The 20,104-nt window shown below is 40.9% G+C and overlaps 1 protein-coding gene across 1 annotated transcript in view; it reads left to right on the top strand.

The window, feature by feature from the left end:
- The first annotated feature begins 818 nt into the window (after window positions 1-818).
- Window positions 819-20,104, top strand: part of SUSD2 (sushi domain containing 2) — a 356,158-nt gene continuing 336,872 nt past the window's right edge. The window contains exon 1 of the mRNA XM_073676401.1: window positions 819-1,190. Coding sequence (XP_073532502.1) covers window positions 1,124-1,190 — 67 coding nt within the window. The 5' untranslated portion in view covers window positions 819-1,123. The remainder of the gene's footprint in view (window positions 1,191-20,104) is intronic.

Here is a 20,104-nt window from a genome sequence, read left to right on the forward strand (position 1 = left end):
TTCCAGGTTTGTTGTTCTTTTCTGCAAAGCGTCCGGGAAAATGCTGCTTATCCAGGCCTATGGCTTTCAGAATCCACTTTGCCGAGGGACCATTACAAAACAAGAGCCCTAAAATACAATACTTCACTGACATTCTAATTAAGCTAAATGTATCTTAACAAGCAAACATACAAGTGACAGTGGATGGGAGAGTTTCAAAAATGGAAAAGATAGGAGAATCACATGTCCAAATGGCAAATACACCAAGAGATAGATGATGTATTTTCCCCATTTGATAATAATCTTGGAAAGCCACAAATCAGTTCATAATTTGCAAGTTGTCCTGGATGGTTCATGTTCCAGGGCATTTTACAGGGCCTACACATATGGGCACTGCCAGAGGAGTTTTTTTTTTAGTGTAAGGGCACTGTGGGCAGTACCTTTTGCTTTATAGTCCACATGCATGCATGAAAGTTGTCAGGAGCAGTCCCTTCTGAATAGCTTGAGATGTCTTTGTGGCCATTCCTTTTAAAATATCAGATCAGTGGGGGACCAAAGCTCAGCACCCTAACTTAACAAGCTGTTTTCAGTGCTAGCGGAAGACAGATGTGAACAGTGCATAACTGTTGAAATATGCATTTATATCTATCCATCTATTTATCTGCCAGTCAATCCATGTTGGTTTCTCATGTAAAAGTGATCAATAACGTAATTAAAATGACTGAATCTGTTGATGTTTAGCTCTGCATTTGGTGCCCGAGTCACACTGAATGGTCTTTGTACTATGGAATTGCTTCCTGTCAGCAAAGTATAAAACCTGGAACTTCTCTCACGTTGTCAGTTGTTCCCTGGGAGAGCTGCCAGGCTCTCTGTGTAAAGTCTGACTTCTCCTACTTCAGTGCTTCTGGCTGCAATACTTAAGCCAGGGCTTCCCCGCCACTAAGGACAGACACAATCTTCTCTGTTCTAAGGAGTCTGCCCACACCTCCCCCAATTCTGTGTAAAAGAGCTGCCCCTATGGGGCTGTCAGCAGCAGCTGTTTGATCAACATCCTTCACCCCATTGCCAGGCCTGCATCACTGCCCTAAGCTCCGTTACCTTGTGCTAGACTGGCATCTGATGTGAGAGAAATCTGCAGCACAATATGCCTTCACTCCTGCAATGTACTGTATGCTTCCTTGCTGTCTTCATCTTTACTTACCAAGTCTCAGGTAAGAGCAGTTGGTTTTCTTACATGTTATGTTACTTACATGATGTATCACTCATGGTTTACCAACTGTCGAAAGTGTAAAAGTGGTGCGTAGTATGGGTGACTGTAATAACATGGAAACAGGCCTAACTGCAAATGCAACATATCTTAACTTTGGATTTTCATACACATTAGAGCAGTGGTCCCCAACCTATAGCTCAGGAGCCACATGTGGCTCTCAGTCCCATGAATTGTGGCTCGCGGCTGTCTGCCAGCTTAGTGCATTTGCTCCAGGTCTACCAAACAGGTATGAAGAGCAGATCTCAAAATTGTGAATTTTGTGAGTAGCCCTGCACAGAAGAGCAGATCTGGATGCTCATATACTTGTCTTGAGGGTTTGGAGATAATATAAGTATGGTAAGCTGGAGACAGGATGATATGACCATGTCAGAGGAGGTGCTTGAAGCTGTATGTGACAGTGTGTTGGCAGTGCTTAATGGGAGAATACTGAATGGGGGTATTGTGGGAACCCCTGGATTTTGGTATCCTGCGTCAGGGTGATTTCTGTGGAAAAGCTTTGGTTATCATTATACCTGTAAGGGGGGCTTTGGTTGCCACTAATGTGAGGTGGGTGGGAGCTGGATGTGCCTTGCGACCCTCTCTCAGAGCTGAATGTGGCTCTCAAGGTCAGAAAGGTTGGGGACCATTGCATTAGAGCTATGTCTGGTGTTTTTGGTGGGACCTGCAGGCTCCTTTGAAGGATGTCTTTCAGATCTAGCAACTTGTGACATGTGAAAAAATTAGATTGGCAGAGGTCTGGGGTCTGAGACCCCTACAGATTAATAATGAATGGGCAAAAGCATCCAGCTAAATGTTTCTGTTTGTCTCTGATCAGTTTGTGTGCTTTATGGATTACCTGTATATGTAGTCTGTGGCTCAGTGATTAGCACTGTTGCTTTGTAGCACTGGGGTCCTTGGCTCAAATCCCACTAAGGACATCTGCAAGGAGGTGGTATTTTCCTTCCATATTTGCATTAGTTTCCTCCATGTTTGCGTCAAATCCCACCAATGACGACATCTGCAAGGAGTTTGTATGTTCTCTCCTTGTTTGCGTTAGTTTCCTCCATGCAGGCATGGACTGGCCCACAGGAGAATCCTCCGGTGGGCCCCTGTGCAGCAGTGGGCCACCACCCTCTTATATGAGCAATACTTGGCACAATATACTTTAATCACTATGTACAGACAAAGGCAGCATCTTATTCATGTAACAATCTACACAGTTCATTGTTATATAAATCTGTGATTGAGGATAATGTCACATTTGCATGTAGCTGAAAAGTGGGGCCCTGGAGTTGGTTACAGGTGGCCCCTTGGCATCCCAGTCAGACACTGCCTCCAAGGAATATAGTTTCCCTCTACACTATGACATTATGAAAGGGAATTTAGATTGTAAGCCCCAATGGGGATAGTGATGATTATGTCTGTAAAGCGCTGTGGAATATGATGGCGCTATGTAAGCAAAGCATAATAAATACATTTACACAACACCCAAATCCTTAATGATCAAAACTTAGGGAAAGACACATGACACATGTTAGAAGTTTCTGAAAATTATACATACTTGTTAAATGTATGGAGGCCTCGAGACTCTTCCCTGACATGATGACGGGGAAATGAAGAATCAAATTTTTTTGCTCTCAGTGAAGATTAGTCACCAACTGGTGTATCTGGTAGCTGCTTACTCCTCTCATCCTTCATTGGGGGGAATTAGTTAGGAAAAGCTGTTAAAACCTTCGACTAGGCGATTATTACCCCAGCGATCCTGAATATGGGGCTTTTAAACCCCAAAAATTTGGCTCTGCAATACTGAATAGAGCGGAGGTGCGAATGCTCAGCCTCTGCTCCATTCATTGTCTGTGGGACTAGAGGAGCACTGCATTTGGTAGTCCCCTATACAATAATATAGCAGAGGCACTTCCACACCTTTCAAGTTGGGGCTGTTGAGCCCCATGCTCTAGGTTCTAAGCTCCAATCTTGGGATTGTTAGGGAGTCACAGCGGTCAGACCCCCCAGAGATCAGAACGTTATTCAATCCATAGGACATCTTGTTTTTTCAAAGTAACCCTTTAAGTCAAAGCTGCTATTTTTGTTTGTATGCCCAATTTAATAATAATGAGGGGCTGATGCTGGTGTTATATACATTCTATTATTTAGGGTTTTTTTACATAGTTATGTCCAGAAATATTTGGACAGTGACCAAATCTTGGTGATTTGGGTTCTGCATGCCACTATTTTTTATTTAAAATGATACAACTGAGATACAATTGAAGTGTAGACTTTCAGATTTAATTAAAGAGGTTGAACAAAATTATCCTGTAAAACATTTAGCAATTACAACCATTTTTCTACAAAGCCTCCTCGTTTCAGGAACTCAAAAGTAATTGAACAAATTAACTTTATCAGAAATAAAATGTTCATTTTTAGTATTTTGTAGCCAATCCTTTTCAGGCAATGACTGCCTGAAGTCTGGAAGCCATGGACGTCACCAAACACTGGGTTTCCTCTTTTGTGATGCTCTGCCAGGCCTTTACTGCAGCTCATTTCAGTTGTTGCTTGTTTGTGGGTCTTTCTGCCCTAAATTTTGTCATAAGCATGTGAAATGCTGTTCAATGAGGTTGAGATGTGGTGATTGACTCGGCCATTGCAGAATATTCCACTTCTTTGGCTTAAACTCTTGGGTTGCTTTCGCAGTATGTTTTGGGTCACTGACCATCTGTACTGTGAAGCGCCGTCTAATCAACCTTGCTGTATTTGGTTGAATCTGAGCAGAAAGTATCGACCTGTACACTTCAGAATTCATCCAGCTGTTGGAGTCTTCAGTCACATCATCAATAAACACTAGTGACCGGTGCCATTGGAAGCCATGTATGCCCATGCCATCACACTACCTCCACCATGTTTTACAGAGAATGTGGTGTGCTTTGGATCATGAATCGTTCCAAACCTTCTCCATACTTTCTTATCCACATCATTGTTGTACAGGTTTATCTTAGTTTCATCTGTCCAAAGATTGTGTTTCCAGAACTGGGTTGGCTTCTTTAGATGTATTTTGAGTCCTAAATTGGACTGCACACGGATGACATCCGCATGCAGTCCGATGTTTTACATGCACCCATAAATTTATATGGGTGTGCATGGTCCAATTATTTATCGGATGCACTTGGTAGCATGCTGCAATTTTTTTCTCATGTCGAGTAGCAGATCTGCACTACCCCATAGTATAACAATGGGCCAAGTGCTATCCGATAAAACATCGTATAGCACTCTGTCGTGTTATACGCTCTTGTGACCGAACCTTAAGGCCGCATTCACAGGTCACAATTTTTCATCAGTATTTGTATGCCAAAACCAGGAGTGTATTGAGAACTCAGAACAGGTGTCAATTTTTAAATTATAATTATTCTCTGTAAGTTCCACTTCTGGCTTTGGCATACAAACACTGATGCGAAAATACTGACATGTGAATGAAGCCTAAAGCTGAGAGTCTGCACTTTAAGCCTGTACTGATTATATAACGGTATCTTGAATACCGTTCTATAATCTTGGTGAACAGTTAAAATGCCAAAACCTGTGTCACTATCCAAATATTTCTGGACCTAACTGTATTTGCATTTGTGCTTCTCTGAAATATTATAAAGTTATAGGTACTGAATTTAATTTTATGTGGTTATTTCTGTGCATCATTACTATTATGTTTAGTAGTGCATGTAAAATGAAAGCTGTTGGCCTCTTTTTTTGGACTGGTCTTTTGATATTCTACTGCAACATTTTTTAGATATAAAAAAATACAGAATAAATCCAGAAGTGGTGAGGTGTTTCTATTATACTTTTCCTCTGATTGTTCCACTCCTGGTTTTGACTGATGTAAAATACTGACCAAATACTGACCGTGTGAATCTGGCCTAAAAGAGAGGTACAGGAAAGAAGAATGAGAGAAGACGGAAGTTGAGGGTAGAAGCTGCCCATATGGTTGTGTTGTGGACATGTCAGAAGATGTCCAAGAAGAACCTTTATTTTTATTCCAAGGTTTTATATAAACTACATAACTAATTATTTATCAGTCTTGCATAAAATGTAAAGTGAGCAGTAAGTCTGCCAAGTAAGAGGACACGTTCATTCTGTAACAGATATATGTCGGAAGGCATCTGTTGTCGTAGACTTCCATGTTTATAAAAAAAAAACACATCACACCATATACTTTTTTTTACTGTATGGAATAGCACAACAGACTGTTACTACATAGGACATAAAAAAAGATACTCCGACACTTAATAAGCGTACGAAGGCCAAAGGACAGTCTCCAATGGGAACAACAGAGTCCTATAGACATGCTTGATGTATACTCCAGGGCTTTTCTAGCGCACCGTGCAAACAGTGTAAAAGCAGCTTGGGAGAACAACGCTGAATTTTAAATGCACAATCAGTGGTTTGTTTGCTCTTGAGATATAAGTGAATCGTGTACATTTATTTATAGCTTTTTAGTGTACAGAGCGGAATGAATGGGCAAATAACCTATACAGTAATTGCGCTGCCCAATTCTCCAGAAATCATGCTACTCTGAATACTTATCTACTTTCCATTTTCTGTGAGAAGTTATGCTGAGCTTTCTCCTATACATTTAATCCTATCAAGCTAACATTAACTTTTCTGAGATTTTAAAGGGAACCTGTTACCTCAAGAAACGGTATTTACCTGACGATTTAGGGTTAACTTGTAGGTGACTATCATTTAATCGCTTTGTAGATAGTGTACTGGAGCAGCGGTTACAGGGAGAAAATGAAATTATATTTCTTTTCCCTGCGCCCACACTTCCAGGGAGCTATTATAGTCACCCATTACTATACAGAGGGTGCAGCTGCTATCAGTCCCTGACACTTTAATTGACTGACACATATGGTTAAGGTGACAGGTTCCCTTTAAGTCCTCCACATTATGTTTCTTGATTTTGCATTAAAAAAATAAAACCTTAAAATAATACACAAGTGCTGAACACATATGAAGATATTATAAGGTTAATGCCAGCTGATTGCACAGGGAAAGGATTCTGGGATTGTCAAACTATTCAGCAGCAGAGTTTGACAATATCCTTAAAAATGACTCTTTAGCCAAAATAATTTGAATTATTAATAAACATAACTACATGATTGTACAATATTAAAAACATTGAAAAACTTTGTTGATACAAATAAAATTCTACAAGCTGCCAAAAAGATTTATTATTTAATATATTATTTATTTATTATTTAAAAAGATTTATTATTTAAAAACAACCCATTAAAAACCCATTAGGGCAGTGTGGTCACATTGCGAGGTCCAACAATAGCGAAATATAATATCTGCCACAATAAATTCATAACTAAGTTAGTGGATACAAAGTACAAACAACTACACAAAAATTCTAATAATGCTAACATTATGCTATACTAATCTCTAGAACAGGACATTGTTTATATAGACCATAGATCATGAAACCATTTAAATTAATACCTACCAAATACCAAAAAATATATTGACAAGTACAAAAAATGAATTACTCCAAAACTAATTACAATGTTTACTTTAAAACAACATGATTACCGTATTATTCGGACTATAAGATGCACCGGACCATAAGACGGTTTTAGAGGAGGAAAATAGAAAAAAAAAAATTAAGCAAAAAATGTGGTCATGATGCACTGTTAAGGGGGAGGGGTCTGCTGCTGACACTGGTATAGGGGTAATGTCCCCTAATTCTGATAATATCCCCCATCCTGGTATATATGCCCCCCTTCCTATTATATGTGGCCCCCATCCTGGTATGCATGGCACCCTTCCATCCTGGTATGCATGTAACCCCTCATCCCTATCCTAGTATGCTTGGCACCTCTCATCCCCATCCTGGTATGCATGGCACAGCAATCCCTATCCTGGTATGCATGGCACCACTCATCCCTATCCTGGTATGTATGGCACTCCTCACCCCTATCCTGGTATGCATGGCACCCCTCATCCCTATCCTGGTATGCATGGCACCACTTATCCTTATCCTGGTATGCATGGCCCCCTCATCCTTATCCTGGTATGCATGGCCCCCTCATCCTTATCCTGGTATGCATGCCCCCCTTATCCTTATCCTGGTATGCATGGCCCCCTCATCTTTATCCTGGTATGCATGGCCCCCTCATCCTTATACTGGTATGTATGACCCCCCTCATCCTTATCCTGGTATGTATGATCCCCCTCATCGTTATCCTGGTATGTATGGCCCCCTCATCCTTATACTGGTATGTATGGCCCATGGGCGTGGAGAGGGGGTAAATATTCATGCCGTTTAATAGCAGCCACACGTGATCGCCCGGCAGTAGCAGGAGCCGAGCTGCGGATACACTGTGTGCCGCATGAATATTCAGTGCAGTGAATATTAATTTTCTCTAGCAGCGGGGACAGTGTAGGCTGCAGCAGGTGGCTGCTGCCTCCTGTGCCCCGCTCCTCCACCGCAACCGCTCACCCCACGCAGTATATATATATATACCCCCCCAACATTCGGACTATAAGACGCACCCCCCATTTTCGTCCAAAATTTTGAAGGAAAAAAGTGCGTCTTATAGTACGAAAAATATGGTATATTATTTATCCAATTGCACTGATCCCTATGGCAATCTACCTTCTGTGTAAACCATAAGTCAAAGACATTACATATAATACCCACCAACCGCCATACCAAAGGACCACGTGACACACATTGCCCAGTATCCTGATGCTCCTTAATGCAACTAAGTATTTGAAGTCTGAAACGTGAATTTACTTTATCTATGTGTGCCCATCTTACTGGAACCCATCCATATAATATAAAGAGGACCTTGTCTATGTTCATCAGATCATAACGTCAAGTGCTCAGTCAAGTGTACTGTAGATTATCTGTTTCTATATTTTAAGCAGCCAGAATACCCTAAACGGTTATTCACAAAATTTACTTTCTCACCTATCCAAAAGAATAGGTGATAACTTTCTGATTAGTAGAGATCCAGCTGCTGACCTTCCCACTGATCCGGAGGATGGGCCTCTGAAACGTCCTGGGTGATTGGCGCAATCTGTATGGGACTACTTGTTAGGAGGGCGTTTGCAGACAACTTTATTATAATGGAACGCAACCGACCTCGGGGTCCTCGATGCAGCCTGGTGGACTGCTGCCGAACACTTTCCGGGTGAAAAGGAAAGCAACCAACTTAAATGACAAACCCTTCTGTGTTACTGCACACAGGAACGGGTATAGCGGTTCGCTCTATCTCCGTTAACTGCACGGGAGATGCGCGACCGAGGAAGTAGCTGTAGCCCTGTTAACTACACAGGGACTACACTGGCGGCGCTAGGATGCGTGTGTGACTACGCCAACGGGTACACGTGCCTCCAGCCGGTGTGCTACCGGACTGAAGGGTATTACTCCACAAGGCTGACAGGCGATATCCGTGGACAGGACGTCTGCAGGCTGCTCAGGGTGTTAGGCGACTCTTTTGGCAGAGCCAGACTGCAAGACGGAGCTACCTGCCTATTTCCACTACACCTGCCTATGGAAACTACGTGGAACACAGTCATCCACACATCAGCATCACTGCTCAATGATCAGAGCGCGCCGCCATGTTTGTGGGCGGGTCTTTTAAAGACTAAGCCCTGCCTACCTTTGCACTATTGGTTGCGTCACCCGCGACCAATCAGGCGGTGCCAGGTCACCGGATGAGGTGGTTGCCAAAACACCAATCATGGTCCGCCAGGTCACGGACATGCTCAGTGCGGAGAATCCTGGACTTAGGCTCCAACAGCCCTGTCTCCCTCAGCAACCTATGCTTAACATTGCTAGGCACAAATACCTGAGAGATAATCTGTACATCTCGTGGACCAGCTAGGCGTTGGGGCTGACAACGATGCTGAGCAGCATCAGCCCTGGCTGGACTGAAATGAGAGACCACAGAAGGTTCTGGACCCATTTTGAATCCAGCAACAGCCTGACGCCTAACACTACTGGAGAAACCAGAGCACTGTTCTTGGCTATCTCCATCAATACCACATAGAACGAGTGGTCACTGTTACATTCCAATGGGGTATTTCGGAGCCCTGTTCTCACAATTGGTGTGGATTCGAGTTCTCAGAACCTCACCGATCAAAAATGTTCACCTATTCTATGGATAGTGGTAATTTGCAATTATGGAACTAATCCTCTAATGTCACACTAATAGGAACTGAGGCTTTTCTATGTATCATAAACAATCTTAAAGGAATCATGTTCACTTTTTACATGTAATAGAATCAAAAACATGAAATTCAGTGTGAATTACAAAATTGCCTCATATTTCCAGTGTGGACAAATTGAAAGTTGACCTACACATAGGGAAGCATTGAAGATTATTCCTGAAATAATGCACAATGAGTTTGTCTTAAAACTCTCCTACAGTGATAGATACTAAGCATATTCACACATCATGCTCATGTTTCCTTAATCCCACATTAATAGAGATATTCAAGAAGAAAACATTATCACAGATCCAAGCAATCTGCGGGCTCCTTACTCTTGTTGGGTAAATCCTTCTATACAACCAGGGGTCTATACAACCAGGGGCTGACTGTAAGGGTAGTGACTGTCTTCAGTTGATGATGGATGATAATGTCTCAGTAGTAGATACAAAGGGCAAATACATACATGAAGATGCAGGTACAGTATCACACAAGGTAGGTGGAACAGGAGAGGCTTGTGTTGTGTTTCACAGCAGCTATTTCAAACTTCTTTAGTAATATGTCAAGACTTCTCCAGGTAATGCCCGAAGAGACCTCTACTGTTAGAGTAGTTATGTGCCATTATTTTTTGGACACCACTTCTGTTCTTCATTGTTATTCCTTGCCATGACAGTTTTAGTCACTTCCAACTGGAGTATTCTTTTATAGGCTCATCGTCCATTTGTTGCAGCTGTTTTTGGTGCATAGTTTTCCTTACATCTGGCCTAAGGAGATCTCACCTACCAGGCCTTTAAAATGTTCATTTTAAATAGAGGGAAAAATTGAAGAATAAAGATTAGTCATTTTGCCAATGGTGTATAAAGTAAGTACACCAGCCTCATTAGTAATAATAGATCTCTTACGCAGTTTCTCTTGTGAAATATGGTGACAGATCCACTTTAATTTGTTTCAGCTTCAAAATTGCATTTTGAAATACGTTTACGGAATCCTTTAACATTTTTTAATTCTCAACTGATTTGGATAGTGAGTTCTAATCTAACTTCACACTTTATACCAATCTCAATCCCACATGTCTGATCCATTAGTATCAATAATATCCAATTCCAAGTTCCACATTATTAAAGGCAGAACCCCAGTAAAAAAACAATCTTTAACCTAGTGTAACTTTTCAAATGAATGCGTGCTTGATTTAGATAAGGGTATTAAACATTTGTGTGCTTTCTGTATGAAAAATGGTAATATATGGACAGCACAAGGCCAATGCAAATCAAATGTGTTAGTTTGCATGAACATTTTTACATACAGACCGATGGTCTGCGTGTAAAAAATCGCAGCACGCACTACTGTAATCCGTATTCCAGATCAGACTTGGCCATTAAAAGTCATTGGGTGAGCAAAAATGGATCACACACGGATTACAATCCATATGTCTTGCGGTTTTCACAGACTTCATTTTTTCAGGATGAAAACCGGACAATTTTGCATATGTTCATGTGAACCCAGCCGATTCAAGCTTAGCATTTGGAAGGTTGAGGTGTAAAGTCACATTTTGACATGATTGAAGCCACAACAGCAGATGAAAATGAAATAAGAATATTTGAGAAGTTGTCCACCCCATTTATGATTACAGGCAGCCCTGTGTGGTCTTAAAAAAAAAAGAAAAAAATATACGCATCTACTGACCTGCCATCACTCCTCAGTAACAATACCTAGGTCCCCTGCTTGTCTCTCTGCTCCCTCTTCTGCCAGTTATAGGCATGTGACCGCTATAACCAATCAGTGGCTGCAGCAGTGACCAACGTGTCAATAAGGCCATGTGTCCATATGATTCTGATCCAGAGCAGGATGTACAGAGACTGCAGTACTGGCCAATGAATAGCTGGGATAGTTTGTGTCTTTATTGGAAGTCACAGCTTCAGATAGAGATTAAGGAATGCAGTCAAATCCATAGATTCTTTAACAGCGTCTTATTTAACCCCTTTACCCCCCCAAGGTTAATGATCAGGCCAATTTTTACAATTCTGACCACTGTCACTTTATGAGGTAATAAATCTGGAACACTTCAATGGATCCCACTGATTCTGAGACTGTGTTTTTTTTTTTCGTGACATATTGTACTTCATGATAGTTGTAAAATTTATTTGATATGACTTGCATTTATTTGTGAAAAAAATTGGAAATTTGGCGAAAATTTTAAAAATGTTGCAATTTTCAAACTTTGAGTTTTTATGCCCTTAAATCAGAGAGCTATGTCACACATAATAGTTAATAAATAACATTTCCCACATGTCTACTTTACATCAGCAGTTTTGGAAGTTAGAAGGGTTAAAAGTTGACCAGCGATTTCTCATTTTTCCAACGAAATTCACAAAACCATTTTTTAGGGACCACATCACATTTGAAGTTACTTTGAGGGGTCTTTATGACAGAAAATACCCAAAAAGTGACACCATTCTAAAAACTGCACCCCTCAAGGTGCTCAAAACCACATACGTTTATTAACCCTTCAGCTGCTTCACAGGAACTTTTGGAATGTGGAAGAAAACAATGAACATTTAACTTTTTTCACAAAAATGTTACTTTAGACCCAATTTTTTATTTTTTATTTTTGCAAGGGTATCAGGAAAAAATGGACCTCAAAATTTGTTGTGCAATTTCACCTGAGCACGTGGATACCCCATATGTGGAGGAAAACCACTGTTTGGGCGCATGGCGGGGTTCGGAAGGGAAGGAGCGTCATTTGACTTTTTGAATGTAAAATTTGCGTGAATAATTAGCTGGCGCCATGTCGCATTTGGGGAGCCTCTGATGTGCCTAAACAGTGGAAACCCCCCACAATAACTTTTTTTCCACAAAAATGATCGTTTAGCCCCAATTTTTTTAAAGGGTAACAGGAGAAATTGGACCCCAAAATTTGTTGTACAATTTCTCCTGAGCACGCAGAAAACTGCTTTTGTGGCACAGTGCAAAGCTCAGAAGGGAAGAAGTGCCATATTGCAGTTCATATTTTGCTGGACTGGTTTGACAGTGCCATGTCACATTGGCAGAGCCCCTAAAGTGCCAGAACAGCAAAACCCCCATAAGAGACCCCATTTTACAAACTGCACCTCTCAATGAACTCATATAGGGGTGCAGTGAGCATGTTGAGACCACCTGTGCCTCACAGAATTTTACACCATTGGGGGGTGAGAAAGAATAATAAAATTTTTACCACCAAAGCTTTGTTTTAGCCCTAGATTTTACATTTTCACACTGGGAAATGGGTAAAAATGGCATCAAAATTTGTATATATATGCAAATTATATATTTGTTATTATTTTCTGATTTTTAAAAAAATATTTTTCAACTTTTTTTTTTCACTTTTTTACTTAGTCCCACTATAGGACTTTCACTTTTAGCACTCTGATCTCAGTTATAAGGTACAAGATGGTGGCCCGATTCTAACGCATCGGGTATTCTAGAATAGGTATGCGGCCGACCGGGCGCAATCAGCAGAGCGGTGTTTAAATTTGGTGCCAAAATCGCTGATTGGTCGAGGCCGGCAACCGCGACCAATCACCAAAGCGGTGTTAAAATTTGGCGCCTATATCGCAGATTGGTCACGGCCGGCGGTCGCGACTAATCAGCAGAGCGGGGTTTAAATTTGGCACCAATAATGCTGATTGGTCGCGGCCAGCTAACGCGACCAGTCAGCAGAGCGGGGTTTAAATTTGGCGGCAATAATGCTGATTGTTTGCGGCCGGCGGTCGCGACCAATCAGCAGAGTGGTATTTAAATTTGGCGCCAATAATGGTGATTGGTCACGGCCGCGACCAATCAGCAGAGCGGTGTTTAAATTTGTCGCCAATAATGCTGGTTATTCGTGACCGGTAACCGCGACCAATCAGCGAAGCGGTGTTTAAATTTGGCACCAATATCGCTGATTGGTCACGGCCGTTGTTTAAATTTGGCGTCAATCTCGCTGATTGGTCGTGGCTAGCGTCCGCGACCAATCAGCAGAGCGTTGTTTAAATTTTGCGCCAATCTCGCTGATTGGTCGCGTCTGCCGTCCGCGACCAATCAGCAGAGCGTTGTTTAAATTTTGCGCCAAAATCGCTGATTGGTCGCGGCTGGCAGTCGCGACCAATCAGCAGAGCGGGGTTTAAATTTAGCGGCAATACTGCTGATTGGTCGCTGCCGGTGACTGCGACCAATCAGAGCGGTGTTTGAATTTGCCACCAAAATCGCTGATTGGTCGGGGCCGGCCACCGCGACCAATCAGCAGAGCGGGGTTTAAATTTGGCGGCAATACTGCTGATTGGTCGCAGTCACCGGCGGCGACCAATCAGAGCGGTGTTTGAATTTGCCACCAAAATCGCTGATTGGTCGGAGCCGGCCACCGCGACCAATCAGCAGAGCTGGGTTTAAATTTGGCGGCAATACTGCTGATTGGTCGCAGTCACCGGCGGCGACCAATCAGAGCAGTGTTTGAATTTGCCACCAAAATCGCTGATTGGTTGGGGCCGGCCACCGCGACCAATCAGCAGAGCGGGGTTTAAATTTGCCGCCCATAACGATGATTGGTCGCGGCCGGCGGCCGCAACCAATCAGCGTCGTATTAGTGAGGACCGGGGAGCGGCGCTGCCTGTGAGCAGCTGGGAGATGAGCGGCTGCTCGCAGTAGAAGCATCCCGACCGGCGGCGCCGCTCCTCGGTCCTCCTTTCACACTTGCCGTCGGGAGATCATAGCGGTGTTTAAATTTGGCGCCAATCTCGCTGATTGGTCGCGGCTGGCAACCGCGACCAATCAGCAGAGCGTTGTTTAAATTTGGCACCAATCTCGCTGATTGGTCGCGTCTGGCGTCCGCGACCAATCAGCAGAGCGTTGTTTAAATGTGACGCCAAAATCGCTGACGCCACTAAATTTAGGGGGTTAAAGTGCCGGGAGCGGTATGGGCACCGCTTCTGGTACTGAGTGCCAGACGTAATAATATGTACCTGGTCCATAAGGCTCAGGGCACAGGGACATATTATTACGTACAATGTCAGAAAGAGGTTAATGCAATAGCAAGCTGCCAGCTCACCAAGTGTATGACGGGTTCACTTGGCATGAAGCACCATTCTATCCAAGGGCACCAGGCAAGAAAAAATATTCACTATCGGTTACAACACATACAAATTCTATCAGATAAATTCTTATTAACATTAAGTTTGAACATTATGGGACCAATTCATTAATTCTGGCGCTGCTCACACCAGTCTTAATGAAAGGAGTACGATGCGCCAAAATCATTAAGAGGCGCATACCACTTAATGAAATCAGCACATCTTCTCAGTGGCTACACCTCAACAGAAATGCTACTCCAGTTAAAGCCTGGAGTATCATTTCTGTCATAAAAAATTCCAGCACTTCTGTTGAATTTGTTGGGCGAGGGTGGCCATGTAAAAGTTTTGATGAATTGCCCCCGATGTTCCTAGTATGCACTGAAAATCCCTGGGTACTTATGCTGAATGAATCCAAAGGATCCCATCACTCATCCAATGCCAAAAGAGTGTTCATAATTCTATTCCAGATAGAGGCATCCAGTCAAATAGCATTTACATGGTACATAATTCTTGCAAGAATCCCCTCTTGGCGACATATGCCACTGCATGCCTAACTGTATATGATGGAGCTTTTGATCGGAGCGTTAGTTCTGTAGAAGACACTGGTGTGTGATGTGGTCAATGGATGACACCGATTCACAATGTCAGCCAAGAAGAAAAAAACTAGACACTGTACATGGTATGAATATGATGAGAACAATATGATTAATACTTTTGATGAAACTTAATGCATTTTTATCTCAGAATAGTAAGTATTCCCCATTGATCACTGATAGTAATGTTTATTTAAATAGGATTTAATTGGACATGAGATTAATCAGAAGCATAGGAAATTATTAACTATAAAGAAGTTGTTCATATTTAATCAGTTAAACATTAGGCAGGCATGCTGCCAGTCCAAAATGTATTTGTAGATTGGTAGGGAAGCAAGCTGAGCCTCTAGTTCAGTGCAGTGCTCTTTAGCTTAAGATGCCTTTAACACCATAAACTTTGCTTTCATTGTGTAAATAAATTTGGATCATCAAATACTTTAGTGAAAAGAAAAACTTTTTTTTCTTTGCATAAAATTTCCAACATCAATCATGAAATTTCTCCTTTAGGACATATGATGCTGCACTATTTGACTCTATTGGCCTGAAGTGCCGTTCTGCTGCCATTTCCAGGCAGTAAGGAGTGTGTATAGACAGACCTTAATCAGTCATTACTTTCTGGTGCTAAGCCCAGTGATCAGTCACTCAAAATCAGTTTTCAGCTTCAAAGCTAGCTAGTAAATATTGTGTAATAGGCAATATGCAATGTCATATTAGTGCGTCTCAGAAAAAGTTTCCATGTACAGTGGAGGAAATAAGTATTTGATCCCTAACTATTTTTATAAGTTTGCTCACTGTCAAAGACATGAACCATCTATAATTTTAAGGGTAGGTTAATTTTAACATTGAGAGAAAGAATATCCCCCCCAAAAAACAAGAAAATCACATTGTATAAATTAGATACATTTTTTTGCATTTTGCAGTGAGAAATAAGTATTTGATCTGTTCTGGCTCCTACAGACCAGTTAGAAGCTCCTAATCCACTGGCTACCTGTATTAAAGACAGCTGTCTTACATAGTCACCTGTATAAAAGACTCCTGTCTGCAGACTCAATTAATCAGTCAGACTCTAACCTCTACAACATGGGCAAGACCAAAGAGCTTTCTAAGGATGTCAGGGACAAGATTATAAACCTGCACAAAGCTGGAATGGGCTACAAAACCATAAGTAAGATGCTGGGTGAGAAGGAGACAACTGTTGTTGCATTAGTAAGAAAATGGAAGACATACAAAATGACTGTCAATCGACATCGATCTGGCCATGCAAAATTCACCTCGTGGGGTATCAAGGGATCATGAGGAAAGTGAGAGATCAGCCTAAAGCTACATGGGGGGAACTTGTTAATGATCTCAAGGCAGCTGGGACCACAGTCACCAAGAAAACCATTGGTAACACATAACGCCTTAAAGGTTTAAAATCCTGCAGTGCCCGCAAGGTCCCCCTGCTCAAGAAAGCACATGTGCAGGCCCGTCTGTAGTTTGCCAATAAGCACTTGGATGATTCTGTGAGTTATTGAGAGAAGGTGCTGTGGTCAGATGAGACAAAAATTGAGCTCTTTTGCATTAACTCAACTCGCCGTGTTTGGAGGAAGAAGAAGGATGAGTACAACCCTAAGCACATCATCCCAACCGTGAAGCAAGGTGGGGGAAACATTATACTTTGGGGGTGCTTTTCTGCAAAGGGGGCATGACGACTGCATTGTACTGAAGGGAAGATGGATGGGGTCATGTATCGCAAAATTTTGGCCAACAACCTCCTTCCCTCAGTAAGAGCATTGAAGATGGGTTGTGGCTGGGTCTTCCAGCAAGACAGTGACCCAAAACATACAGCCAAGGCAACAAAGGAGTGGCTCAAAAAGAAGCACAGTAAGGCCATGGAGTGGCCTAGCGAGTGGCCTAGCCAGTCTCCAGACCTTAATCCCATAGAAAACTTATGGAGGGAGTTGAAGCTCTGAGTTGCCAAGCGACAGCCTCAAAATCTTAATGATTTAGAGATGATCTTGAAAGAGGAGTGGACCAAAATTCCTACTGACATGTGCGCAACTCTCATCATCAACTACAATAAACGTCTGACTGCTGTGCTTGCCAACCAGGGTTTTGCCACCAAGTATTAAGTGTTGTTTTCCAGAGGGATCAAATACTTTTTTCTCACTGCAAAATGCAAAAAAAATTATCTAATTTATATAATGTGATTTTCTTGATCTTTTTTTTTGGATATTCTGTCAATGTTAAAATTAACCTACCCTTAAAATTATAGACTGTTCATGTCTTTGTCAGTGGGCAAACTTACAAAAACAGCAAAGGATCAAATACTTATTTCCCCCACTGTACGTGGATCTGCACTGAGCACGAGATCTACCAGCAATAGGTAGTAGCATTCTCATTGGGCTGTCCTGTGGGAATATTTTCCCTGCTGGTCTGGGTTGAAAGTGAGTTATTATTATTTTTTTAAAGCCTTTTTGGGAAAAAATACACTTCTGTTTTACTAGGGTAAAATAAAAATAAAGTATATGGTATAAGGTGCATACAGTGTATTACTATTATTTTCTTATCTTGTTTTCTTATCCCCATTTGACTTTCGATAGAATTAGAGATTTCCACCAGAATTTGCCATATAGGGGGCCAAAGTTTTTCTCATCTCTTGCCTTCCTGAATAATTGTTGATTTCATATAATGTATTATTGTTCTTTAGATCATTGCTACTCTACATATCTTCACTAAATGACAGCTTATTTGCTAAAAAAATCAATAATTCTAAATCATTGATTTGTCCTCTTCTGTAAAATGAAACCTTATCCTCAGCCTTTAGAAATTGCTCAAGTGATGTTGAAGCTATCTAGCTAGCTTTTTTATGCAGCTATACTTTCCAGACACATGAATGGCAAATTTACCATATTATGCAATAGTCCTGTTCCCATATCATCCTGCATTAGGCTGTGTTCACATGTCCAGGTAGAACAGATCCAGTAGCAAACAACTTTTTTTCTAGCTAAAAACCCTGATTTCAACCAGATCCGTTTTTTTTTTAACCTTGAAGTCTATGGAAAACGGATCTGTTAAATGGCCATCTGTTTTTTGCTTACTGGATCAATTTCAAATGGAACAAAACGGATGGTTATTTAATGGATCCTTTTTTATAGACTTCAATGTTAGAAAAAATGGATCTAGTTGAGATCAGTTTTTTTTTAGCTGGACAAAAAAGTTGCTTTTTGTTTATGGATTTCTTCTGGATCCATTCTACCTGATGATTACTGGATATGTGAATATTGCCTTACTTTGCAGAGTTTAGGATTATAGAAAATCTGACAACTCCTGGTGGATACATACAGTATGCTGCAGTCTCCCCTTCCCTCGATTACAAATACATGTAGATTTGATATTGATGGTTTCATGGAAATGGAATGTGTTATCACTGCATGACTCCTTCCAGTATCTGAGCCACGTCAGACTTTCGTGTCACCTGTTAAGTGCAAACTTGACAGTTGCATTTGGTCAAAGGTCTTGAGGAGTTGCACAAATGTCTGCAAATTCTTATTAGTCATTTTAAGGACTTGATAGGATAAAGTTCTTGAACATTTCTAAGAAAGAACACACTATTTTGTGATATTTAAAAACCGATAAATTCAGATTATAATATTTACTGAAGTGATAATCTAAGGCTCTGGTTCATATGTCCAGTTACTATCCGTTACAAAACTAGATCAATTATTATCGGAGCAAAAATAGATTAAAAATGTAGACCAGAGTTTTGAATGGATAAATCCTTAAAAATAAATAAACAGATTAGTTTAGAAATGGACATTTTGGATCTGTTTTGCATCCCTTTTTTCTGTTTGTGGTCAGTATTGGTGTTCATGGCATGCACAGTGCTACAAAACAGGTAAGATAGTGGATGACATAACAGAAGGTACGGTGTTTGTTAAGATCCGTTTCCTATAAACTTAAAAAAAAAAGGATACAGTTGCTGTCTTTTTAGGATGGACAAAAAAGTAGAGCAGACTCCACAATTGGAAGACATTTTATGACACTTCTGTTCCCATTCAGATGAATGGGTCCTATACTGCAAATCAGATACAAAAATGGAAACTATTACTGGACTTATGAACAGAGCCTTACAATGCTTGCTTCTTGCAAGAAATTTAGCCAATTATACCCCATTTGGTTCTACTGCCCATCTAGTTATAAAAAAAAAATTCACAATATCTGCTGTATCAAAGAAAGTAGCAGGTTATGTATTTCAGTTTTAATACACTATCGAGATGCATACGTGTCATATTGGTACATTTATTAAAGTATAAATTTGCGTATTTCGTTTTTGATACATATAAGTAAGTCATGTTGGGAACAATGTGTGAATATACGTTTACAATGTAAGTATAAAAATACTTATGAACACTTTTCCACATCAGGAATATTAAATGTAAAACATCTGCAGATGTATATAAAAATAATGAAGAACAGATAATATTTTTGTGGAGAACCCTAATTTTAAAAAAAGTTGGAATGCTGTATAAAATTGAAAGAAAACAAGAATGCAATGATTTTGAAATCTTCTATAGCCATATTTTATACACAACAAAACATACAACGCATATCAGAAGTTGAAAGTTAGACATTTTTCCATTTCATTTGAAAAAACATAACTAATTTAGGAAATGATGGCAGCAATGCATCTCAATAAAGTTGTCTGTTGTAGAAACCTCAGGAGATGACTGAAGTGTAATGTGAACAGTCTCTAAGTAGCAGGCCATAATGCTTATAGCAAACGATGTGTTGATCAGTAGGTTGCTGAGATGGGTTAATCCGCAAGTAGCAAATGATGGCTCAATTATCTGGTAGGAAATGACAGGTCAAACAACTAGTCTTTGGATCAGTACATGCAGGTAGTAAAAACCACGGGAATTTGCAAAGATGATTGCAACATAAAGTGAACACTCTCTATGGGTCAGTTGGTAATGTTTGCAGCAAACAATGAGTTAATCTGCAGGTAGCAAATG

The sequence above is a fragment of the Phyllobates terribilis genome, unplaced genomic scaffold (assembly GCF_046119375.1).
Source record: "Phyllobates terribilis strain yellow unplaced genomic scaffold, ASM4611937v1 Scaffold_1__5_contigs__length_1240528914, whole genome shotgun sequence".
NCBI lineage: Eukaryota > Metazoa > Chordata > Amphibia > Anura > Dendrobatidae > Phyllobates > Phyllobates terribilis.